This window comes from Dermochelys coriacea, chromosome 11, assembly GCF_009764565.3.
Source record: "Dermochelys coriacea isolate rDerCor1 chromosome 11, rDerCor1.pri.v4, whole genome shotgun sequence".
NCBI classification, from domain to species: domain Eukaryota; kingdom Metazoa; phylum Chordata; order Testudines; family Dermochelyidae; genus Dermochelys; species Dermochelys coriacea.
The window spans coordinates 53,810,294-53,837,766 of NC_050078.2; the positions used below are offsets into that span (position 1 = coordinate 53,810,294).

The 27,473-nt window shown below is 43.1% G+C and overlaps 1 protein-coding gene across 5 annotated transcripts in view; it reads left to right on the forward strand.

Annotated features, from left to right (window-relative positions):
- Positions 1 to 24,801: 24,801 nt before the first annotated feature.
- The window catches only part of GLS (glutaminase), a 100,414-nt gene continuing 97,742 nt past the window's right edge, over positions 24,802 to 27,473 (forward strand). For 3 of the 5 annotated variants that reach the window (XM_038422783.2, XM_043505487.1, XM_038422784.2), the window contains exon 1: positions 24,803 to 25,178. In XM_038422783.2, the coding sequence (XP_038278711.1) occupies positions 24,856 to 25,178 (323 nt within the window). In that variant the 5' untranslated portion in view covers positions 24,803 to 24,855. Of the gene's footprint in view, positions 25,179 to 25,420; positions 25,494 to 27,473 lie in introns of those variants that run through there. The other 2 variants (XR_006278063.1, XM_043505488.1) reach the window with 2 other exon arrangements.

Here is a 27,473-nt window from a genome sequence, read left to right on the forward strand (position 1 = left end):
CCCGCCATAAATGTCTTCCCCTTTACTCTCACAGATATTGTGGAGCACACAGCAAGCAGTAATAACTATGGGAATATTGGTTTCGCTGAGGTCTAACCAAGTCAGTAAACTGCACCAGCACGCTTTTAAACGTCCAAATGCACATTCTACCACCATTCTGCACTTGCTCAGCCTAAGATTGAACAGCTCCTGACTACTGTCCAGGGTGCCTGTGTACGGCTTCATGAGCCACGGCATTAAGGGATAAACTGGGTCCCCAAGGATAACTATAGGCATTTCAACATGCTCAACGGTTATTTTCTGGTCTGCAAAGTAAGTCCCTTGCTGCAGCTGTTCATACAGACCAGAGTTCCTGAAGATGCGAGCATCATGTACCTTTCCCGGCTATCCCACATTGATGTTGGTGAAACGTCTCTTGTGATCCACCAGTGCTTGCAGCACCATTAAAAAGTACCCCTTGCGGTTTATGTACTGGCTGCCTTGGTGCTCTGGTCTCAAGATAAGGATATGCATTCTGTCTATCGCCCCACCACAGTTAGGGAATCCCATTGCAGCAAAACCATCCACTATGACCTGTACATTTCCCAGAGTCACTACCCTTGATAGCAGCAGCTCAGTGATTACGTTGGCTGCTTGGATCACAGCAGCCCCCACAGTAGATTTGCCCTCTCCAAATTGATTCCCGACTGACCGGTAGCTGTCTGGCATTGCAAGCTTTCAGAGGGCTATCACCACTCGCCTGTGAACTGTGAGGGCTGCTCTCATCTTGGTATTCTTGCGTTTCAGGGCAGGGGAAAGCAAGTCATAAAGTTCCATGAAAGTGCCCTTATGCATGCGAATCATCCCAGACCTGCAACAGTATGCGGTCCCACCAGTCTGTGCTTGTTTCACGGGCCCAGAATTGGCATTCCACGGCATGAGCCTGCCCCGTTGCCACTAGGATGGCCAAATTGCCGGGGCCCGTGCTTTGAGAGAAGTCTGTGTCCATGTCCTCATCACTCTCGTCTTGCCATCGCCTCCTCGCCTGCTTTTGCAGGTTCTGGTTCTGCATATACTGCATGATAATGCACGAGGTATTTACAATGCTCATAACTGCTGTGGTGATCTGAGCGGGCTCCATGCTTGTTGTGGTATGGCATCTACAAGAGAGCAGAGTGGCAGCGGAAGCAGTCATTCAATGATGATGGTTTGCAGAACTACTGCACCGTCTGCTGCCAGGACACAACAGCTGAGCAGGCTGCACGCTTGCCATGTTATGGTGAGACAAGAGCAGCTGAGCAGAGTTGCAGCGGAAGTGGCCCTGTGAGACTACCAGGAGAGCAGAGTGGCAGCGGAAGTGGTGGCTGCAAGGTGGATTCATGAAAGCAGGAGAGCAGAGTTAAAGCGGGAGCCCATGAGAGACAACATGGAGAAATTAGCTATCGAGACAAGAGCAGGAGAGCAGAGTGGCAGCGGAAGTGGTGGTTTGATGATGATGATTAGCAGTCCTACTGCACCGTCTGCTGAAAGCAGTATGGCACCCACACAGAAAAAAGGCACAAAATGATTGTCTGCCATTGCTTTCACAGAGGGAGGGGAGACTGACAACATGTACCTAAAACCACCCGCAACAATGTTTTTGCCCCATCAGGCATTGGGAGCTTAACCCAGAATTTCAATGGGCAGCAGAGACTGCGGGAACTGTGGGATAGCTACCCACAGTGCAATGCTCTGAAAGTCAATGCTAGCCTCGGTACTGTGGACGCACTCCACCAACTTAATGCGCTTAGTGGGGACTGTATAAAATCGCTTTCTAAAAATTGACTTCTATTAGTTCAACCTAATTTCATAGTGTAGACATACCCTAAGTGAGTAGATATTGACTGGAGTGCACCAACCAGTGGATTGGAGAGAAGCATCACACCAGCTAGCTGTGAGCATTTCTGCATCACATCAGTATGTCATGCATACCTACAGAGAGGCTGTTCCTGTTAAGTTGCTTATGAGACAGACTGCTCAGTAGGTTGCGAAGAGGTCACGAATAGTTATTCCATGAACAGCAATAAGACAATTTTGCTGTACAACCAGCCAAGCTGTGGTGTTTCTATTTTTTGCTATATCCTCACTGTGCGCTACTACATGCAATGCTGTCAGGGGATGAGCTCAGAAATCCTTTCCTTTGCTGTGTGATTGAATGGACCCTGCTGCATGATAATCCAAACGCACCGTAACTACGTGTACATGGTCAAACTGGATAGTCTCTACGTAAAAGAATAAATGGACACAAATCAGACATCAAAAATTATAACATTCAAAAACCAGTCGGAGAACACTTCAGTCTCTCCGATCACTCGATTACAGACCTGAGAGTGGCTATCCTTCAACAAAAAAACTTCAAAAATAGACTCCAAGGAGAGACTGCTGAATTGGAATTAATTTGCAAACTGGATACAATTAACTTAGGCTTGAATAGAGACTGGGAGTGGATGGGCCATTACACAAAGTAAAACTATTTCCCCATGTCATTTCTCCTCCCCACCTCACCCCCCACTGTTCCTCAGACATTCTTGTTAACTGCTGGAAATGGCCCATCTTGATTATCACCATAAAATGTTTTCCTCCTTCCCCCCCTCCCTTCCTGCTGGTAATAGCTCATCTTAAGTGATCACTCTCCTTACAGTGTGTATGATAAAACCCAGTGTTTCATGTTCTCTGTGTGTGTATATAAATCTCCCCACTGTATTTTCCACCGAATGCATCCGATGAAGTGAGCTGTAGCTCACGAAAGCTTTTGCTCAAATAAATTTGTTAGTCTCTAAGGTGCCACAAGTACTCCTTTTCTTTTTGCGAATACAGACTAACATGGCTGCTACTCTGAAACCGTAATTACTGCTTTCATACTACCAAGTGGGATTTAAACTGCTGGGGGTCTCCCAGGGTAATTCCTGCTAGCCACTGAAGATTTGCAGGGGGGTTGTGAAAGAGGCTGGCAGCCAATTTTAGTATGGCTGTACATTCAGAGTATCAAATGAATTTGGAGAAAAACTAAGAGCCAACAGCCATAACAGATAAATCTAGGGACCTGGGAAATCCAGGGGGTTTTAGCAAACAGCTTCCTTCAACAGTTTTCAGCTCCTGAACATTGATGGCGATTTCTTTCAAGGATTGATTTGACTGGGGACAGTCAGTTTTTGAGTCAGTGAAGTTTTAGAACCAATCCAAAGAGAGAAATTCCAGTGAAACCTGCTCCTCCAGGTTTCATGATAGCTGGGTTTCCTTCAATATAAGGGTCTGATTGTTTTGAACATCAAAACAGATGCTTCAAATCGGGTTAGCTCGGAAAGGTGATTGTAAAAATGGTATATTAGTTTCTGGGTTTGTTGTCTCAATGAATTCTATATCCAATTTGCTCAGTATACAAGTAAAGGGATATTTTCCTAATTGTTTGCCCTGCAAACTCATCCTGGGCTATGAAAGATGGATTATTTCCTTCTCCCACACAATCACCAGTAGTAGAATTTAGCCTGGAGAATCTTTTCTCTGTCATACCTGTGCCACATTCATTGTCTTCATATTATACCTTCGGTTACACTTTTGCCATGTGAGAGAATGGTACAGCAGAATGGCAATTCAATGGGAATTTATCTGCTTACTAACAATTCTGTTAAAGATGCATAAGGATGTGTAAAATCATAGCTGTGTAGGATCTGCTATACTATTAAGACTAAAAAGTATTAAAAACATTATTTTTGACATCTACAATAAGCAGAGTTATGATTCCGAATACATCTGGGGCAAATCTGTTGAATAAGATGACATTATTTTAAAATAGTCACTCTTTTAAGTAAAACCACACTTAGACTTTGGAGACTGCTCTTTAGCATTCACCTGTGTAAGAATTAAACCAAAGCATAATTTATAATCAAACCAGACTCGGAATACTGTTTTCAGTGCATAAGAACAAGTCTAGTTAACGGTGTTAATAAATGTTACATACTCTGCGGCTATCATGACCAATTGTCTGCATCTCTAAATTATTCCCATGGTCATCATACCACTATGTAGTGGTGGTGGTGACATCTGCCTACTATCTAATGCTTGAAGGGTGGTGAGAGAGTGAAACATACAGAAGTATAAATGCAACTGGCTCTTGTGGGGCTTAATCCTGAAAAGTGTTGCTCATCCGGAACTCCTACTGACTTTAATGGGAGTTGAGAGTGCTCAGCACCTTTCACAGGATCAGGTCCTTAGGTATGCAGCATTCCTCTTCATGCATCGCTTTTCCCCTTTGAAAGATCTGCACCAGCCTTTGCACATAAGCAACATATCTGCTGTTTTCTAGAATATCAGTTGTTATGTAATTTAGAGGACAGAGCTTCTTACTATCCATTTGCCCACTCTGATGAGATAATATAGAACAGGATGCTAAATTGTTTAAAAAGAATCTATCCAAACCTTTATTTGCAGATCAGAACTGAAACACTCTAATAGTTGAAAGTTAAACTGTCCCAGCTGTCATAGGTAGGCTGACTTTATAAATGAACTCTAAAGTATGCACTCCAAGGTTACATCTTCAGCTCCTTTGGCACAACTATATATTACCCATGTCCTTGAACAGAAAAACATTAGGCAACAAAGGTACAGAGAAACTAGCTTCATCCTGCTAGAAGCTCCAGCCAATCCAAAGAGATGTAATTAATTTTGGATCTGTGCCTGGCGTCATAAAATTAAGAGGACTGATTGTTACTAAAGTCTAGCAGTGAACTTGGAATTCAGTTCATGATTGCCTGGGCAGTTACAGCCATCTGTTAGGTACAATGGGTCTCATTGATCTGATGTGTTCAATGCCTGTGTTGGGGTTTTTTTTAAGTCTCAATATGCCCATAAACAATGTCAAAAACAATAAAAATGCACAGGGAAGAGAAAGTACAAGAAAATAAATATCTCACTTCTATAACAAATCAGCACAAAAGGATATACTATTTCTATACTTCTGTTAATGTTTAAGTGCTCAGTTTGAGTGGAGGGTTTTAAATGATACTGTACAATTTCTCTTAAGGATTTCTGATAGACGGGTGAACCTACTCTTGGTTATTTTCTCATTCAAAAATGAATTACTAAATTTGATGTTGGTGTAACTGAAAGCAGAATTTGATCCAATGAGAGTTTGGGATCCACAAATAATGCAAAACTGAGCCCTAAATGGCAAGATTGTTTTCAGCAACAATTTTGTTTCATTTCAGTTCAACTAAATTTCAGCAGAAATTCAGTAATTTCTGTAACACACATCACTCTTCTGTTTTTGCTGAACTACTCTCAGTAGTTAGATTGATCCTGAGGATATATCAGTTCATTAACTTTAGAAGCTAATTGCTTGTTATGTAAATATTTTTATGTCAATAAATATTTCTCAGTTGTCAAAATAAAGGGCATTATCTCTATTCTCAGCACGTTTGTAGAATTAGCTCAGAGTTTGAGTGTAAGACTGATAATCACTAGCATCTGTGTTTTCTATTGATTGTTTCCAGTTCTGGTTGTACTTATATTACTACTTGTTGTTTTTATTATGGTGTTTTTATTTCAAAGAGTGGCTTTACTTCAAGGTAAGTTAAAGGTAATGACTAATGAAACTGCTTATCTCTTGCAAAGATATTACAGTATATCAGGGTAGTACATTAAATTGTTCATGCTTTTCCCACACTGGAAAATATTGATATACCAATCAAAATAAGTGACATCTAAAGCTGAAAAAAGAATGAATCACTATCACAAATGGTGATCCATTTAAGATCTACACTTTTCCCCAATAAAGACTATCAGTCAGAAGATCCTGAAGCTGTAATAAAAATTAGAAGACAGATGATCAAAGGTTAAACATGCAGATATATAAAAGTTAAGTTACTAGGTCCTAAAAGGACAAGTGATATTTAAATGAGTACATACATGCACACATGACAAAGGTCAAGGAAATAAAACAACTTTTCTTGATTATTAAACAAACAATTGCTTAAGAATTCAATTTTTCTTCTTTGTCATCTTCATCCTCAGTATTTTTCCAAACATAATCCTTTTTCTTTATTTGTGTTTATAATTATCTCGAATCTTTAGCTTCATAAGACCAAATATTGTTGTCTTTTAATACAATACCACAGCCTAGCATAATAAATATTACAAATGCTGTGACTATTATTGTTTATATCTCTGTATTATGCCAACTGTCACCTCCAACAGAAAAGGATTTGTTTAAAAAAGAAAATCAGATGACTTTCATCTACAATGTAGTTACCTGTGTTAAGTCCAAAACTATATTGTTCCTCCTCTGTTGGTAGAAGAGAGATGCTTCCTATAAATTAAGGGCCCAATCTTGCAACTTGATTAGCAAGCACAGACTCTGCTCATAAATGCAATTCTGTTGACTTTGGTGGGAATCTGCCCATGACATTCCATGTGCACGGTTCTTACTTAAGAATTGGGCTTTATGTTTATAGCCTTGCCTCCATACAATAGCTAAACTAAGTTAATGTTCCCTTGCAGATACTTCAGATTTAACAAAAAATGCATCTGAAAAAGAGTTTTTTAACCTTATTTGGGATCCCAAAGTACTTGTTAATTGTCACCAGAATTTCAAATGTAGCATCCAATATAGATTCCAAAAATATTATATCCTAAAAAGATTCCTAATAGTCTCTCTGTCAACCTTTAGTGAATTATGATATTCTATAGGAACCTGATTCTGATTTCACTTACACCAGGATAACTCTATTGAATTTTCTGGATTTTTGTCCTGATTTATACCTTTTGAAACTGAGGTTAGAACAAGGCCCTAGAATTTTTGGAGATGTATGCAATTTGTAAAAACGCGTTGATCTTCTTATGGAGTTGAAAATAAATAAATAAATAAATAGGGTGTGATTCTTCTCTGACCAGTTTTTCCATCCATTATCTCTAGCCCCTGCAGAGTGTTAATAGCCTCTGTTGAAAATTACCCCTGTCCTAGTCTGTTTATAATCTAATGACAGACATGATGGAACAAGTAAGAGCTAAAAACAATAGGTGAGAAATTTGAAGGCTGGATAGATGATGATCAAAATAAGGATGCATAGTGATATGCAGGTACTTCTTATTTATATACCTCTTGATCTAAAATATGGTCCACAATTCATTTTTCATATATGTTTTCTCTTAACCCATTAAAATCAGAGCAAAATATCCTCCATAAAGGGCCCTGATTCTGATCTCAGTTACGCAGGTTTAACACCAGAATAACTCTACTGACTTCAGTATTAACAGAATCAAAACTTAGTATGTCAATGGAGAGTTGAAGTTACAGTAGCCTGTATGTTGAGCAGTCTGGAAGAAGGTGTAAGTTACAGCAATTAGACTCCTGATAGACTTTACTAAACTTGCTGCTATATTCAGCCCATCATGTCTAAGATGATGACTGTGGGGTGCGGTAAGCTTTTTCTTTAAGTGACAGAAGAAAGTACTAGTAATTTCAGAAATTGTTTATATTTCTCCTTAAAATTTATCTTGTAAATGATTTTATCCACACAGAAAGGTTTCTAATTTTGTCACAAGAGACTTAATTGCCTAAAGCAATGGTTGTTGAAGTGACTTTATAGAGCTACTAAGTGAAACTATATCCAAAAATTCAAAATCCCCTACCACTTTTGCCCATCATTTTAAGGTTATTGGTGAAAAGTGCCAAGAGATCAGACTTCATAATCTCCCCTCCCTCTGGTACAGTACCAAGTTTACAAATAGAAACAAACTTATCAAGAACCCTTGTTCCTATTGTCCCTCCGAACCATCCTATATACCTCTACAATTCAGAGCTATCTTGCATACAATACATCCTTCCTCTGGGAAGAGCATAATTAATATTAACTGGATAATTACTTCCATTTTAATTCTATTGTACAAAATGCTTTTAAAAAGTACAGTGGCAGAAACAGCTGTTTTGGGGAGTCCATAGAGTGGTGCAATCTGGGATATATCAGGCCCTAGCATGTGGCAAATAGCTATTGCAGCAAGAAGAGCAGAAACCAATAGAGCCTTTTGGGTCCCACTGGTGCTGACTGGTAGTTAGAAGGCAGGCAATCTGTTCCTTTTAAAATACACAAAAGATAGAGAAGCAGGGGAAGCTTGACACTGCTTGAAGATCTTATAAGGTGAGATGGGATCAGCTGTCTGCGCCTATAGACACCGGATGTGAGGAGGGATGGTAACTGTGCCCAGATCCCAGCCCCAAAGTAGGAAAATGGATTGGGGCTCTATTGAGAGGGGGCAAGATCCTGTGCAGAGGTGGATTAAACACAGAACCTGAGCCTTTTTCTCCCCAAAGTAGACCCCGCTTTCAGAAAAGGTTTGCCAATGTGGGCTGAGTTCAAGTTGGTAACAAAATCTGAAATCAGGCAAGTTACAAACCCATATAACTGGAACCATATTATATTATTGGGAGAGGAAACATCAACATGAGCAAGAGCCAGAGTAATGTTAAATTAAAAGGTTGGTACTTTGTCTTGTGTTTTTGCATAAGATCTGAAGTGTACAAATCCATTGACTCCAGTGCAAGTTGCTTCACTACAATAAGCGTTTGAAAAGGTGGTATAATTAAACACACCTACCTAACTGAGAACACACAGTTCTATGCCAGCACTCCCCTTTGGACAAGAGTCATACTTGTGCAATCATAAATTATGAGCATACAGCTAGGTCTATATAGACACATGCTTAGAGCGCATGCCCAGTGGCTGGGTTTGACTTAGCAATAAAATATTCACGAGTTCTTGTCAACAATCAGTGCTGGGTTGCCACCCGATTATTTCTTCTTCTTCTATCTTAACTCAGTGTCATAAATGTTTAATCCCCATTAGAAATTATCAATGCTTTGGAAGTGTTCAACGATGATAATCTTGTTCAAACAGTAAGTAACCTTGGGTTATAAGGGAACATTGCATGCCACTGTAGTTGATGATGCTCGTAGCCTGTCCTTAGTCCCCAGAAACATAAGGTTAAATACTCCCATGGGTTTGTCATGTGTGTTTTTGTTTGTTTTTCAGATTATTTTATTTTATCTCTCTAAAAAGATACAGATATTCTTAAGAGATAAACAGATAAAGAGAACAAAATTTTTCCCGACTCAGGATTACAGCACTGTTCTGTTAAAAAGATATTGTTCTGTTTAGTCTTTATGGGCTTGCTCCTGTGAAGTCAATAGGAGTTTCACCAAATCTGCAATGGGACGATGGAATCCTTAATCAGCTAACCAATTCTTCCTCCTTCAGCAATACATCATAAAAATATATGGAGCAGGAAACACAGTTCCAATCTTTGCTAGAACAACTGGCTTTAATTTATCATCAGAGCTACAGCTTCCAAATATAATGGCATAAATTTTTTCCCCCAGTTTCACCAGGTCACGTTAGTCTGCCATTTAGGGACAATTTTTTTATTGGTATTGGTGCTATACTCTGTACTCCAACAATTCTTCCTCTTGGAAACCCCAGCCCTGAATGTCCTTGTGCAGGCTGCTGGCATTCTAGCTAAAGGGATTTATGGCTTAACCTGTTCAGAGGCTACCCTAGAAGGTGCTCCCCCGCCTCCCCATGGAGACACAGTCCAGCCACCTCCTGCTCCTAAACCTGGATTATGCCAAACTTGCTTGGGGCCAGATCTTTAGGCTGGGTCATCCTGTATCCATGAAAAGTTGAGAAAAGGAGGAATTAATTTTTCAGTCATTTGAAAACAATAAAGATGTAGGATTGGATCATGTCTGACCCTGGTGTGGGTGATCAAGATGACCCTAGAAAAGGTCTCTTTGGGAGTAGTGCTGCTGCCACCAGGCCTGAGGCCTGATTGTCATGAAAACCATACAAGTGCTGCCAAAGTGTAACAACCACAGACCCTTCATGTATCTGTCAGGCCTAGGGATGATCTACTCAGGATGAGGCCTACCCCGTGTTCAGTGGCTGATCACTGTGTCAGTCTGGATATGTCTCCTCCTCAACAAAATGGACCTTTTACGTGTTTATTCCATCTTGTCTTAAATAGAATGTAAGCAATTCTGGGTGTATCTTATACTTTATTCTGTGTTTGTATGATACCTAGTACAATGTGATAAGTTAGCAATAAGTATTTTTTAATGTAAAGCAACTATAGTATCATGAACAGATGCTGATTTTTTAAAAATATGCTGAATGGGCTTATAAAAAGCTATATTTGATGTTTGACACATAGAAAATATTTGTGGCTAGACTGTGTGATGTTTGTAATACTACATTTTAGAAATATGTTTTAGAGCAGGGATCTCAAACTCAAATCACCACGAGGGCCAGATGAGGACTAGTACATTGGCGCAAGGGCCACATCACTGAAACCTTTTCGTACAACAATTCAAAAGTATAGTCAAAAATGAAAAAAAATGAAGAGTAATACAGTATGCTATTAAAAGTCAATGTATTAACTTTTTTTAAAACTCCTGAATCTTTTTTAAAAATCCTGAATCTCAGGATTTGATATATGGCAGTATTTAAAAAAAAACTGAATAAAACAACAATTGGAAGATCTTTATAGCCCATAGGATTTCTATTTAAGTATGTACAATGGAGTACCTGAATTTGAACATATCTTATTTAAGATGCTAAAGTTAAGTCAATGCATAAATTTAAGTTCAATTAATAAAAAATCTTAGTATGTTTGCAAACAACTCACAAACAGGAAGAAGGCTATAATGACTGAATAGTTCACCCAACGTTTCTGTCAAACAAGTGCCTTCTCCTGTTATAATGAGAGGATAAATGTCCCCCATCTGCCCCTGGCCCTGCCCCCACTCCACTCCTTCCATGAGGCCCCGCCTCTTCCCACCCCTTTCCCGCCCCCCATTCCAACCCCTTCTCCAAATCTCCGCCTCTTCTCCTCCTCCTCTCCTGAGTGTAGCATCCCCTCTCCCCCCAACCCGGAAAGTCCTAAGCACTACCAAACAGCTGTTTGGCAGCATGAAGCACTGGGTGGTAGGCGGAGGAGCGGGGATGCAGCGCGCTCAAAAGGGAGGGTGCAGGGGGAGGGGAGTTTGGTTGCTGGCGGGTGCAGAGCACCCACCAATTTTTCCCCAGAGCATCCACAGAGTCGGCACCTATGGCAGGCCGCAGGAAATAACTCCATGGGCCGCATGCGGCCTCCGGGCTCTGTGTTTGAGACCCCTGGTTTAGAGCAGATAATGTGGATGGTGTTTGATGCATAAAGAAAGACTTCTGATTAGGTGGGTTAGTTATTTCATGAGGTGAGGGTTCTGGCACATAAGGAATTTCACATGAGAATAACATTCCAAGTTTTATAGGCAGCATTCTGCGTGAAGAGTGAGCGTACTGCCTCCCTAAAGGACACTCAGAGACTGAGGAGCAAAGAACATACTGCACAGAGCTGATGGCAAATAGGTTTGACAATTAATGACATTCCTAACCTGTTCCAAAATAAGCACCAAATGTTTCACTGTAGTTGGGGGAAAAGTGTAGATAATCGCTGCATATGAATCATAACGTGGCATTGGCATTTTTTTGCCATTACCTCTGTCATTATACAATCTCTACTTTGCTATTATTTCAGGTCTCTCTCTCCTTCTCTGAATTATGCTTTCCAATAATTCCTTCCTCTTGGGCTTGCAGACTACTATGTTCAAGTATTTTAACCTGCATTATTCTAGGTTAAATGACACTTTATTTGCTTTATTTATTTCTATCCAGGGATGAATCCATTGTGTATCATATATTCCACCTAAAGAGGGGAATGTCATTGGCCTTTTGTTTTAATGTGAGCATATAATCCAAATTTGTAGCGTGTTGACCTAAAAACATTCCTTTTGGGTAACGCTACGTTCCTGATTCTCCAAACTTTACTCACATGAGTAAATCTTACTTGTGCAAATAGTGCTACTGTAGTCAATAGAATTACTTGAGTGAATATGGATTTCTCCTGGGAGTAAGGGTTTCTGTATCACGTCCTTAATCCCCTTCTGGAGAGTCGTGTGCACAATGACAAATAATGTGAAGCCAACACAGACATTTAAATTATCAAAGTAAACATTTCCATGTCATAGTCAAGATAATCCTTCATTTCAGCTGCTTATCTGAGATCTGTCCTGCAGATCTGATGGGAGGTTTTAGCCTGTCCGTAAAGGTGTTATGGATGTGCTGGAACTGGGAAAACCTTGTTTTTCCTAAGGGGGTTTAGCAGAGAGCACACCCCCCTTGCAAAAAGGGAAAACAATCTCTGAAATACATATTATTTGCAAGGAAGTATCCTGTACAATTTGATACTATTTTTTCCAGTAAAAAAGTCAGTCAAATAATAAAAAGTGATACAAATATGTCAAATGAGATCCACTTAAAATATCTGCAGTTGGTTTTTGGACGCAGAGACTGTGATTTCCTATATTTCCACAGAGCCTAGCACAATAGGGCTGCTACTATAATACTAATTATAATGGAAATTAATAATAATTTTGCTCAGGTTTACCATCAACTGCTTAGGCAACTGTCTCTGAAAATAAAAACCACAATTAATTTTAATTTCATATTTTTTGCACGTTGCTGCAAAACATTTTTGTGGCTCACTTGCTTATGTTTCTCTTGGGATATTATGCTAAACACATAATAAACAAACAAACAAAAGCAGATGGCCTCAGCATAGTGGATGGGAGGAGCAATAGATGAGATATCTTGATTTTAGTAAGGCTTTTGACAGTTCCACATGACATTCTTATAAGCAAACTAGGGAAATGTGGTCTAGATCAGATTACTATAAAGTGGGTGTGAGGCTTCCTCCAGGCACCCAGATTGTGGTTCAATTTGTCATGTTTCCCCTTCCCCCCGGCTCCAGCATGAGGGAGTCTATTGGTAGCTCTCATACACTCTTCTCAGGACTCTGACAGTTCTGTTTTGCTTTGCAGGTTAACAGTAGGTGCAATTCAATCCCTGGATCCTGTTAGAAGAACGTTCCCCTGTAGCATCCAGTCCCTGTCACTGGACACTCACAGATTTTACCAGGTAAATTGCCTCTCAAAGAGACAATATGCACGCAGATGGAGGGTTACAACTCAGGTTTCAGGTCCTCTGTATCAGTACAGTTCTGTAATCTATTTATAGTGAAAACAAATATGAGTTTATTAACAAAGAACAGATTCTAGTGAGTACTGCGTGAGAATAATGGAAACAAAAATAGTTACCCACAAAACAAAAGTATAATGTGCTTTCTAGTGACTAAGATTTATTAGATTACAACCCTTGTCTAAAGCAGTTTCTCTCTCTCAAAGTCTTTCTGCAGAGCTGCAGGATCCATTCTTTCGTGAATCACTCCTTTCCACCAACATTGTTCCTCAGTGAAATGGATAAGGGGTGATTTCCTTGTTGTCCTTTGAAATGCATTCCTGTTGTTTTGTTCCCGCTGTGTTGGCACCATGTTGAGTTCCCATCCCCCCATTAACCTGTTTCAATTTTACATGCAAATGGAGCTCCCATTGTTCATGTTTCACACTGCTTAATCTACATGCGACAGATTCCTTCTGGTCTGGAAGAAACCTGTTTCTCCTTTTGTTTGGTTACAGATTTAAAGTCTAATATTAGTAGGTATACATAATTCCTTATATAGTGTTAATACATGCACTTAACAATAATGTTAATGACCAGTGTGTCACCAGCTTTCATTTGATATCTCACATGACATTCTTCATAGATAAATGCTGACAGAAATGTGTTTGGTGTAGTGAGTTTGTTGGGCCTCATAGGAGCTGCTGACAGAACAGCGAACCCTTTGCCAGTTGGCACTGGTGAATTCTTAGGATCACATTGGGTGCAAAAGTGGCTGAAGGACCATACTCAAGAGTAGTTATCAATAATTTGCTGTCAAACTGGGGAGACTTATCTAGTGGCGTCTCATAGGGATCTGTCCTGGGTCTGGTACTAGTCAATATTTTCATTAATGACTTGGAAAATGGAGTGAAGAGTAAGCTTATACAATTTGTGGAGGACACCAAGGTGGGAGGGATTGCACGCACTTTGGAGGTGAGGAGGAAAGTTCAAAACAAGTTTGACAAATTGGAGAACTGGTTTGAAATCAATAAAGTGAAATTCAGTAAAGACAAGTAAGTGTAAAGCCTACACTTGAGGAAAAATCAAATGCACAACTACAAAATGGGGAACAACTGGCTAGGCAGCAGTACGGCTGAAAAGGATCTGGTGGTGATAGTGAATCATAAATGTGTCAACAATGTGTTGCAGCTGTGAAAGAGGCTAGTATCATTCTGGGGTGTACTAACGGGAGTGCAGTGTGTAAGACATGGGAGGTAACTGTCCTGTTTTACTCAGCAGTTGTGAGGCCTCAGCTGGAGTACTCTGTTCAGTTCTGGGCATCACACTTCAGGAAGGATGTGGACAAATTTGGAGAGAATCAAGAGGAGAGCAACAAAAATGAAAAAAGTTTGGCAAACCGACCAATGAGGAAAGGTTAACAAAAACACATTGTGTGTGTGTGTAGAGTTGAGAAAAGAAGACTGAAGAGGAACCTGATTGTGATGCTCTATACCTCAGGGGAACACCCAGGGTCCTCATGTCCATCCTTATAAAATGATTGTATGGTATCCAATGCAAAGTTTGTCATGTCAGGTGTCTTTGGAAGGCTCATGATGCACTGAGTACTGTTGTTACAGTAATGTTATAGTAATGTTGTTATAAGTTATAATTTCATGTATGTAGTTATGAGGCTGAAAATGTATCCTCATGGCTTAAAATAAGCCCAAGCAAAACCTCTCCAAGAGCAGAAGGGCAGTTCACATCTCATCAGGGCACGTATGGGACAAACCCAGCCCAGCCTCACAGGAACAAAGGATGCTGGCCTAGGCAGCAACAGAAGGATCTGTTAGCAACAAAAGGATCTGTTACTCTCTTGAGTGAGTCATCCCCCCATTTCTTTGGTCAGTTTGGGACTGCGATGAGGTAATGTGAACCTGACTCTGAAGGGAGTGGGGGAGCAAAGCCAACAGGGAAGAAAGGACATGATAAAAGGGAAAGACGTTTGCTCTCCCTCTCTCCCACCTACATCTACAGATACCACACCAAGCGCTTGAAATGCTGATCAAAGGGGAGAGCCTGGCTGAAGAGCAACCAGCCAGCCTGTGGTGAGAAGTATCTAAGTTTGTAACGGCACTGAAAGTGTTAAAATCAGCTTAGAATGCGTTTTGCTTTTAATTCATTTGACCAAATCTGACTTGTTATGCTTTCACATATAATCACTTAAAATTTATCTTTGTAGTTAATAAATCTATTTGTTTATTCTACCTGAAGCAGTACATTTGGTTTGAAGTGTGTCAGAGACACCCCTTGGCATAACAAGCCTGGTACATATCAATTTCTTTGTTAAATTGACGAACTCATATAAGCTTGCAGTGTCCAGCGGGCACAACTGGACACTGCAAGACGTAGGTTCCTAGAGTTGTGTCTGGGATTGAAGATACTGGCTAGTGTCGTTCGGTTGTAAATAGCTGGGAGCAACTTACATGCCAGAGGCTGTGCATGAACAGCCCAGGAGTGGGGGTTCTCACAGCAGAGAGGGTAAGGCTGATTCCCAGAGTCAAGGATTAGAGTGACCAAACAGACCACCTGTCCAGACAACACCAGAGGGGAACGTCACAATGATATGTTAAGGGCTATTACAAAGAGGACTGTGATCAATTGTTCTCCATGTCCACTGAAGATAAGACAAGAAGTAATCTACATAATCTGCAGCAAGGGAGATTTAAGTTAGATATTAGGGAAAAATTTTAACTATAAGGATTATAGGCTTCCAAGGGAGGTTGTGGAACCCCTCACCGGAGGTTTTTAATAACAGGTTAAACAAACATGTCCGGGATCGTCTTGCTATGGTCCTGCCTTAGTGCAGGGGGCTGGACTAGATGACCTTTTAAGGTCTCTTCCAGCCCTACATTTTTATGATCCTATGATCATCATCTTTTGCTATTTCCCATTTACATTGTGCTAGCACCTGTTGTGCTTGCAAGACAAGACAAAAAACAAAATCTAAGTAAGAAACCAGTTTCATTCTAGAAATTTTACATGCAAACCTTCATATCCTTGCTGGTATTCTTGCTATACTTCTGATGGTCCCTGTGAAATATACCTCTTAAAATTTTAAACTAAGGGCCTTTAGTGTATCCATCACTGTGTGTGAACCCTCTTGTGCTTAATATAGTAACAGCAAGTAGTGATGGCCTGAAGAGAAGTATGTAGTCTGGGGTAAGGCACTCAGAGTGGAAAGGGAATCACTACTGCCAGGTGCTATGTGAATCTGAAACCTGAAATTTTATGAAGTGTATGGTTACTGACCTGTACATTTACACTGTATGTTTACAAACACAGAGGAACTTGTATTCTCTGCTCTCATGAGCTTAGACTCAAATAAGACAAATACAGGAAAACACACAGAGAAAGAAGAGGTCAGGGGGATTTTTAATGCTGAAAAGAAAGGAAACGGGGATTTCTTCAAGTGAATCTTAAGAGATTTGATGGTGAAAATAGAGGATAATTGGTAGATGAGGTAGGAGGACTGTTCCCAGTATATGACATAGAGGAAGGGCACAAAGCTGATAGTAGAAGGAGATAAGGAGAGGAGTAAGGTGAGAGGATTGAGAAGAGCATAAGTAGTAGTAGGAAGACTGGGGGAAATGAAAGCAGAGATGAGGGGGCAAGATTATGTGCAAGACTTTATAATGTAGATGAGGTGAGAATACCTTTAGTATAGCTGTTGTATGGTATGTTTCCTTCCCACAATCTTCAGACTCTAAGATCTGAACAGAAAACAATATTCAGAGGAATGATTAAATGTTTCTGGGAGAACCTATTCCAAACTATTATATACTGCAACATCTCACTTTCTTTCACACATATAGTAAAGAAAGTGATGATGTAGACAAGTCTTTCAACCTCATTTGCTGTTCAGCAGCTGGTTTGCAAAAGAGTGCAGCTGCCACAAAGAGATGTCACCTTGACAATAGAAATCAATGGGGAATTTTGTCAGTGTCGATAGGACCATATACACATTTAGCCCTGGTCTACACTGGGGGTGGGATCGATCTAAGTTATGCAACTCCAGCTGAAGTCGACGTACTTAGATCGATTTACTGTGGTGTCTTCATGGCGGTGAGTCGACTGCTGCCGCTCCCCTGTTGACTCCGCCTGCGCCTCTCGCGGAGCTGGAGTACAGGAGTCGACAGGAGAGTCCTTGAGGGGAGGGGGTTGATTACTAGACTAGACGCGATAAATCGATCCCTGCTGGATTGATCGCTGCCTGCTGATGTGGCGGGTAGTGTAGACAGACCCTTAATGATCCAAATGCACATACTGGAAATGTTATCCATGACTGCGACCTTGAAGTGGGAGATCCTGTGGAGAGAATACAAAAGGGTATAATGCCTCTCTTTCTGAGATATGGTTTGCCTATAGTTAGAATGGTTTAAACAACGGAAAGTTTTTTGATGCTCCTTTAGGGAGCAGAATAACAATGGACAGGAGAATTTCATAGCAGTTGAAATGCCAGTTGACTGGGGAGAAGATAAAGAGCAGATGAGGCCTTGATCAGGAGCTTGAGCTGCTGCTGAGGGGTGATAGAGATGGTTAAGATAACCTAGGATGTTCAAACTTTCCACCATAGAAAAGTGTAAAAGAAAAAGAACAATATACCAGAAGAAGCAATGGCCTGTCCAGACATGAGAGTCTGAGGGTCAGATTCTGCTCTGTTAGAGCAGAGAAAATCCAGAGCTGCTCCACTGAAACCAGTTACAGGACTCTGGATTTATACTGATGTAACCAAAATCAGAATCTGGCTCTGGCTTTCTTGGCCTACTGAAACTGAAATGGTCCTGGAGTTTGCCAGAGACTGAACAATTTACCCTAACCTTGAAACTAATATACTCATTGGGTATGTTTGAAACACTGAAACTGTTTCTTGCCTACCAAACAACACAGAGAGTGGGAATCAATAATTGGTTACCGGGAGTATACTGGGTAATTTTAATAAAAACATTAGAACTGAAACTGCTTTGCATTGTTTTATATGAACTAACTTTAGGGCTACATTATACATCTCTAGTGATATTTTAAGTGTGTCTGTCTAGTAATGGGTGAGACCACAGAGGCCTATTTTATAGGTACAGTTTGTCAGGCTAAAACAAGTTTAAATTTGCTTCCAAAAAACTTATATTTTATTTGCAGAGAAACTGGTGTTGTTGTGAGTGAGAGTTGTAAGCAATGAGCAAAGATTGTTCTGTTGTTTTGTGTGCTTTGATCATCTAAAACTCTAGGCACATATACAAACAATTTACAAAAATTGCCCTCTTTGTTTTATGTGGTCTTATGGGTGCACTTTGCTATAACAAGGCAAGTAAAACTCCAATTTGAAAGGGGAAGAATAAAATATCAATACCTTATAATAAGGCATTTGTAAGAAATGTTCCTAGAAAGGTCACTTTAACCCAGAACTACCCCTTTCTCCTCCACCCCGGCTGAATGGGACACAGCTGAGTATGCCCAAGTCAGGACAGACTGATGAGAAATAGGGCAGACTCACCCCAAACGGTCTATCTGGTTATTCTATCATTAGATTATACTAAGCCAGTGACAAAAGTGAACTTTTGTATCACTACACTGGTTAACAAGAAGTCAAAAATGCAGTCTCCTTCGACATTCCAACACTGGACTTTATGATGAATGGTTACTGAAAACCAATTTAATCAGATATAGTGTCCTTCTAATCCTAAGGGATCAGCTAATTAGCCAGGTGACTATATAACTCAGATCGTACCCAATAATCATGCTGATGCCAATCCATTAGTAACTAAAAACTAAAGGTTTAAAAATTATAATAAAGAAATAAAAGGGAGTTATTGAATCATTAAATGATCATATACATACAAATTATTTTCACTATTCATAGATCAGGATTACAGCTGTAATAGAATACACTGCTAGCTTACAAAATTCTCTCTGGAATCACCCAAACAGATTGGGGGTCATCAGTCCTTGTTTAGAACTTCCATGTTAGAAATCCAATCCAGAGAAATGAAGCAGGAAATGAAGACAAACTGGAGATGTCTTTTTATATCCTCTGCCATGTGCTTGAAATTTTACTGTCCCAAACAAAGCCCACAACCAGTTTGTGGAAAGTTACTGTCCCAAGATGGAGTCCAGGGTCATATGAGCATATCACATGTCCTTATATGGTTTGCTGTCTTACAGGGGTTGGCCATTGGCCCCCAGTGTCTCAGGCATGCTGGGGGAGAACTATCTGGGCAGGATGAGTTTCTTCTATGGACCTTTGTTAGAGTGAAGTGTTTTTAATGGGCCATCGACACAGAGCTGTCTAGTCTAGGTGGTAATTGTCTTCTCTTTTCCCCCAAAAAGAAGTTAGGTGTGATAGGCTTAAATGTTGTTTGTCCAATCCTATTATCTTAAAGACACAAACAAAAAAAAAAAGAGTAAAAGGAATAGCAAACATAGCAAATGCAGCATCTGTTTCTGGGGCTAACTACTTGGAACCTCACTGCAAGAGAAACACAGGCACAGCACGTGGTCTGATTAGCCACTCCAAGACCGGACAAACTTGTTCAAGCATTGGGCTGTTTAGGCCACTGCTTTTTATCTGCCACTCTGGTCACAGCTCACAGCACTCTTAGAAAATATGCCGTCATGGCTAGCTAAGCCAGACTCTTATTAAACAAAAGGCAAAATGAGAAAGATAAAAAGAAAGATGGGGAAGGGAAAGGACACATCAGGGAGGGGGTGACAAAATTCTTACATTTCAGGTATTGTGCAATACTTAGCTGAAGCCAGTGGAGGTGGTGATGTCATCTGTTCCCTGTCCCTGTCTCAGGGCTGGTCAGGACACTGAAGGTCTACTCCTGTCAAGGTGGATTGTGGTGTTTCAGCCATGATGGGCTTCTTGGGATTCTTTAAATTCACATGTCCTCTGGTGCTTTGTTTCCCTTCCAAAGAGTCTTTTAAGGACCCCCAAAAGGGGTGATAGGTAGAATAGTACATCCTGTGATTATTTTGTCTACTAATTAGACCTAATTTCTGACCCACCATTAATTTCCTTATTATTTTCTCCTTTTGTTTACTATTCATCATATCAACACAGTCCTTGGGCATTATCACTAGACCTTTTTGTTAGCTTTAATTCAGTCTGTCTCCCTTTTGTACCTTTTCCTAAACAATGCTATATAATAGTCTGAGCTGGACCTTTGATACCTTGGACAATTTAGCATATGGGCCTCTGAACAATAGTCCTGTCATGAACTCCAGATTGCTTTGGCTTGAATTTTGATTTGAAATCGACAGACACTGGGAATTTTTATTCTTCTCTCAGTCAATAGTTTCTGAAAAATACATATTCATTTGTAATTGAAAGCCCATGCTGTTGCTTGAGTATTTCATAAAGGCATCTGAGTTTAAAAAAAGAAGCAGCTGAAAATGGCTGACAGTTTAAGAAATTGGATGGTAACAGACTGCAACTCCCAGTGATGATTGAACCTGGTCACATCCTGAACATAAAGAGCCCACTACCAGTGGTTAGCTGTTTCCATCTCTTCAGACATAACAGGCTTAAGATTCCCATACAGAGTAATCCAGGACTCCAATTTCATAGATTCAATATAAACAAAATACTGTACTTAAGAACATCAGAACATAAGAACAGCCATTCTGGGTCAGACCAAAGGTCCATCTAGTGCAGTATCCTGTCTTCGGACAGTGGCCAATGCCATGAGCTTCAGAGGAAATGAACAGAACAGGTAATTGTGCACCCCATAATGCTTTATAGAAATTTGCTTATGAATGTAAATAACTGGACATAACTGGAATTTGTTTTATAATACATATGCCATGTAACATATCTTTGCAAAGATTAAGTTCTACTGCATGTATTCATCCTATTCATATGCATGTATCATTTTTATATCTTAAGTTCTGAGCATTGGCTCTATGCTTGTATTTAAAGTGTTTGCTGTAGAAAGCACCTAAGGCAAATTTGATCAACATAGTGTGAGGGGGTTATTCAAGTAAACGGAAGTACTTGGCGAACAATGGACCTTGATAAGACGCCAATCCACATCTGAGCTTTCCTGGGAACGTTCCTGTAGAGAACTAAGTCATGCATGGACATGTGACTTGCCTATGTGACTCCAAAACTCCATCTTATAGAGGGAGGGATTCTACACAGGGGGAGGGAGGGGTTTAGACCCACAAGGATAAATTATATAAAGCCTTGGGAGACCCCTCCATTTTGTCTTCAGCTGGCTCAAGAGGTAGCCTCTCTACCCTCAAAAGATATCTGAAAGAAACTGGAACAAAGGACAGTGACCACAGGGGTGAGTGATTGCTGGACCCAGACTAGAAGGTGGCTAGTCTATAAAAGAAGCTTACTGGAACATCTCTGAGAGTGAGATTTCATCTGTAATCACTTTCTTACTGTATTAAGCTTAGATTTGCATGTTTTATTTTATTTTGCTTGGTAATTCACTTTGTTCTGTTATTACTTAACAGAACCACGTAAATCCTACTTTTTGTATTTAATAAAATCACTTTTTACTTATTAATTAACCCAGAGCGTGTATTAATACCTGGGGTGGGGTGGGGGCCAAACAGCTGTGCATATCTCTCTATCAGTGTTATAGAGGGTGAACAATTTATGAGTTTACCCTCTATAAGCTTTATCTGGGTATCTGAGTACTGGAAACAGGAACATTTCTTAAGCTGTTTTCAGTTTAGCATGCAGCTTTTGGGAGACATGGTTCAGACCTGGGTCTGGGTTTGTAGCAGGCTAGCGTGTCTGGCTCAAACCAGGCAGGGCACTGAAGTCCCAAGCTGCCAGGGAAAATGGGCTTAGAGGTAGTCTCAGCACATCAGTTGGCAGTTCCCAAGAGGGTTTCTGTGATCCAACCCATCAGAGTAATCATCAAGTGATCCATCCCCTGTCACGCATTCCCAGCTTCTGGCAAACAGAGGCTAGGGACACCATCCCTGCCCATCCTGGCTAATAGCCATTGATGGACCTATCCTCCATGAATTTATCTAATTCTTTTTTGAACCCTGTTATGGTCTTGGCCGTCACAACAAACTTAACTAAGTACAGTGTCTACATGCTATTTTTGTATTGCTATTTACTGATACTTCCACCATGCAATGTCTGGTAATTTAGATATTTGGTTTATATCAGAGGCGGGCAAACTATGGTCCGCGGGCCACATCTGGCCTGCGTGACCCTCCTGCCTGGCCCCTGAGCTCCTGGCCCCGGAGGCTAGCACCTGGCCCTTCCCCTGCTGTCTCCCCTTCTCCTGCCACGCCTCAGTTCACTGCGCCACCGGTGCAATGCTGTGGGCGGCAGGGCTGCGAGCTCCTGGGGCAGCGCAGCTGCAGACCCCGGCCTAAACCAGTGCTCTGTGCTGCCCGGTGGTGGGGCTGGCTCCAGCCGGATGGCTAGCGCTGCCAGCCACCGGTGCTCCAAGCAGCACAGTCAGAGAATGGGGGTTTGGATAGAGGGCAGGGGAATTCGAGGGGGTGGGGGTGTGGATAGAGAGCAGGGTGGTCAGACAATGGGGAACAGGGGGGTTGAATGGGGGCAGGGGTTCTGGGGGGGTAGTCAGGAAGCAGAGGGGGGGTTGGATAGGGCAGCGAAGGACAGTCGGGGTAGGGGTTCTGTGGGAGGTCAGGGGACAGGAAGAAGGGGTGGTTGGATAGGGTGGGCTCCCGGGGGGGCAGTCAGGAATGAGAGGAGGGATTGGATGGGGGGGCAGTCAGGGGCAGGGGGTCTGGAGGGGGACAGGGAGCAGGAGTGGTGGATGGGGCAGGAGTCCTGGGGGGGCCATCAGGGGACAGGGAACATGGGGGGGCTGGATGGGGTAGGAGTCCCGGAGGGGCCATCGGGGGCAAGAAGCAGGTGGGGTTGGATAGGGGTCAGGGGCTGGGCCACGCCTAGCTGTTTGGGGAGACACAGCCTCCCCTAACCGGCCTTCCATACAATTTTGGAAACCCGATGTGGCCCTCAGGACACAAAGTTTGCCCACCCCTGCTTTATATACACACCTGGTGACTTCTGTGTAATTACACCTGCTTATACCAGGTCTGAATCTGGATTTTTATGTCCATAAATTTAGAAAAAGTATAACTCCTATTATAACCCATTTACTATTATATATGAATTCAGAGCTGCTTTAGCATGCAGGAGAATAAAAGTTGTGCTTCAAATAGAAAAGATTTTTAGGATGACAGACCAAACATATGCCTCTAGAGATGCAAAGAACTTTACCACTGAGCCTATAGCTACTATAACCGGATTATTAACCACTTCCTGTTACTACTGTACTACTGTTTTCCTTTTAATCCATTTTATCATTTTCATAGAAACTGCTGTATTATGTATACGATCCCAGTAAGTATCTAGAAAAAGGCTTACTGAAAAGCACTGAAACCTAACTGAATAATTAAATTAGGTAGTTGACAAAAAATTAGTCTTCTCTCCTCCATTGGGGGCAGTACAGTTGATATTTCATGGAAGTCATTTGTACCCAAGGTAACTTCCACGTGACATTACATAACTCCCTGCTACTTCTAGCCGAGAGAAGCTTCTCGCTTCACCTTGGCTAAGATCAAGCGTAGTATCCATTTCTAACACGCCATAAAAGAAATGGAAATAGAAAGTGCTGCAATCAATGTTAGCAGAAAGCCATTAACTCTTTTTATTTCTTCTTTGGTTTACAATGGAAACCTTCCCCCTCTCTTACTGTAAACTTTCCTATGCTGAGCTCTTTTATAGACTGGGGGGGGGGGGGGGGGGGGAAGAAGGCTGATTTAGCTGGTAAAGTTTTTGCTATAAAAAGCTTGCGGTAGCTCTGGCTCCGCTGGTGCTGCAGCAGCTATCGTTCCAGCTCTGCCCCTCCAAGAAACCTCTCAAGCCCTGAGTGTTTAGGAAAAAAGAAGAGGACTTGTGGCACCTCAGAGACTAACGCATTAATTGGAGCATAAGCCTTCGGGAAGCGAGCTGTGGCTCACGAACGCTTACGCTCCAATACATGCCTCAGTCTCTGAGGTGCCACAAGTCCTCCTTTTCTTTTGCGGATACAGACTAACACGGCTGCGACTCTGAAACCTGAGTTTTTATGGGTAGTTTCGCAGAGGGGAGGCGCTCAGCTCTCCCACCAGTTTTACCCTTCAGCTGTTTGCGAAGGCCGGGCCCAGAAGAACCGCAAGGCCCATCTCCCTCCCACGGGGGACCGGACTGTGCTGTAGCGCTCACGAAGGGGCGAGGGCGGCCGCTCGTCTACGTGGCGACCTACCCCGGCGTGGGGCCGAGACCCTCCCGCTCAGCCGGGGCTGCTCCCCTTCCGCCCGCAGCTGCAGCGCTGCTCCGCCTACAGCGCCCCTGGTCCCCGCGGCGCGGCACGGCGCGGCGCTACCCTCCCCGTAGCCGGCCGCCGCCGCCCTCTGCGCTGGGAGGCACGCTCCTGCCACACCCCTCTTCCGACTCCTCAGCCGGGCCCGGCCGCTTCCTCCTCCCGAAGCCGGGCCGGCCGCTCCCCGCCCCCCCCCCCCGCTCTGCCGTTGACTTCGACGGAGCAGCCTCAGACGCCAAGTGCGCCACAGCTCCGAGGCTGCTCTCCGCGGGGGCGGGGCGGATCGTGAGTGGCGTCTCCGGCGGCCAATGGGCTGGCAAAGCGCCTGACAGCTAGGCGGCGGGAGCCAACCGGCCGGGCGCGGGGCGGGGCGAGAGCGGACGCCGCTTTGCTGGCTCGCCGGCGGCCGGCGCGTAGCAGTCGGCGGAGGGAAGCGGTGCGGGAGGATGCGGCTCTGGAGCTCTGCGCTGTTCCGGGAGCTGCTGCGGCTCAGCCAGCCCGGTGGGGCCGGAGGCTCCGCGATCAGGCGACCGCCAGCCCCTTTCGCGGCGGCCGCCTGGGGCGCCGGCTCGCTCCCCAACCCCGGGCCGGGGCGGCTGCTGCCGCCCCCCGCCCGCAGCGTCTGCACCCGCTCGGAGGGGGCCCTGCAGGAGCCGGGCAAGGGGCCGCCGCTCTCCGCCAGGGCGCCGCCCGCCGACGCCGGCAACAACCACAACCACCACCACCACCAGAACGGCGGCCCGGAGCTAGCCGGAGGCGCGGGGGACAAGTGAGTCTCGGGGGCCGGCGGGGGGGCTCGCCACGCGGGGAGATGCCGCTGGCGGCGCGCCGTGCCCGCGCTGTGTGGAGGGCCCCTCCCTGCGCGCGGAGCGGAGCGGGGTCGCCCCTCGCGGGCCCGGCAGAGAATAAAACAAAATTCACTTAAATATTTGTACCATCTTCTTTGTGTCTTGACTCCTGTGCGTCTCTCTCTCCCCCCCCCCCCCCCCAGGGCGGAAGCGGATAAAGGCTGCAGACACGCCGAAAGAAAATATTGCAGTGTACCTCGATATCGGGGGGGGGGGGGGGTCTCAAAATAGTTCTGGTACAGGCTTCTATTCTGAATGTCTGGTGTAAATTTATTTTATTCTAATATTTAAAATAAGATATTTTTAATGGGTTTTTCTGTACTGAAGTGCATTGCATCAGCAAATTTCATCGGGATTCAGCAGATTATGAACATGCCATTTTTTAACGGCCTATAAATTATCTGCTGTAATCCGAAGGGGGGGGGGAATGTCAGGATCCATAGCCTGGGGGAAATAGTTGCTGCTATAAACCGGAGACCAGTGATAGTCTTGACTATATTGACTGCTTGAAGATAGTTGAATATTTTTCTGTAAAAAGCACTGGGGTACTGTTAAGCAGGAAATACGTTCATTTCAGTTCAGATAAGACCATAGTAGTAATGCTTTTTTGTTAGAATGATATTCTGTGTGAACAAAAGTACTAGAAGTAAAGTTATATATCTTTTGTACTAATTATTAAAGGTAATCTCAGTACTATCAAGTACAGTATTGTCAGTCCTGTAATGGTGTTCTCAATTACACTGCTATATCTGGTGATTTTTAGCAGTTAACCATTAGATTATCTGATCTCCAACCTATAATTAATAGAGGTAGAATTAATGTGAATGTGCATTATAGATGTTTACATTGATTCCCATGGCATGTGGCTAGAGGAGTAGCTCGGTGGATTGATCCGAATATACGTCTTGGTCTCATGGTTGTATGAGCGTGGGTAAGTGATAAGGACAGACAGCAGCCGAAAGCTGATTTCATTAAACTCATTTTAATATCTGAGAGGACTTAAAATTTATCACTCGCTGTGCTAAACTTTCAGAGTAGCAGCCGTGTTAGTCTGTATTCGCAAAAAGAAAAGGAGTACTTGTGGCACCTTAGAGACTAACAAATTTATTAGAGCATAAGCTTTCGTGAGCTACAGCTCACTTCATCGGAAATTTCATTTCTGAAATGCATCCGATGAAGTGAGCTGTAGCTCACGAAAGCTTATGCTCTAATAAATTTGTTAGTCTCTAAGGTGCCACAAGTACTCCTTTTCTTTGTGCTAAACTTATTAGCTAGGAAAGGGTTCAAAACACAAAGGGGAGTGGGAATTTCATTATAAAGGTCTAGGGAACAACACATTCATTTAAAAACTTGGGCACCTCACAAATGCTCTGACTACTGGGAAAAGAAAAGATGCTAAAAAGGCCTATCTGAAGGGCTCCATCTTTCATATCTGCCTTTAGCTCAGGGGCTGGCAAACGTTTTGGCCTGAGGGCCACATTGGATTTCCAAAATTGTATGGAGGGCTGTTTAGGGGAGGCTGTGTCTCCCCACACAGCCAGGTGTGGCCCAGCCCCCGCGTCCTGTCTGACCCCTCCTGCTTCTCACCCTGATGGCCCCCTGGACTTCTGCCCAATCCAGCCCCCCCCCCCATTCCCTGATGGCTTTCCTGGGACTCCTACGCCATCCTCCACCTCTGTCTGCCCCCTGCCGTCCCATCCAACCCCCCCCAGGAGCCCTGCCCCCATTCAACCCCCCTGTTCCCTGCCCTCTGACTGCCCTGACCCCTAGCCACACCCCTGACAGCCACCCCCAGTTCCCCTGTACTCTATCCAAGCTCCCCTATCCCCTTACCGCGCTGCCTGGAGCACTGGTGGCTGGCGGCGCTACAGCCGCGCTGCCTGGAGCACCGGGTCAGGAGGCGACTCTGCAACTGCGCTGCCCAGCCGCCCAGAGCATTGCTCTGGCAGCATGGTGCACTGAGGCTGCAGGGGAGGGGCTGGGGACTAGCTGCCTGTGCCAGGAGCTCAGGGGCCAGGTAGGAGGGTCCTGCGGTCCAGATGCGGCCCGTGGGCCATAGTTTGCCTACCTCTGCTTTAGCTAGTATTGGTCTTGTAAATGTGAAGCTCTACCCCCTTCATTCTCCTGGAAGAGTGAATAAGCTTTCTTCCTGCTTTCCCCCTCTGCTCTTCAGAGTTTTCTGTATGTTGCTTCTTTTTTCTGTGCTAAATTAAACT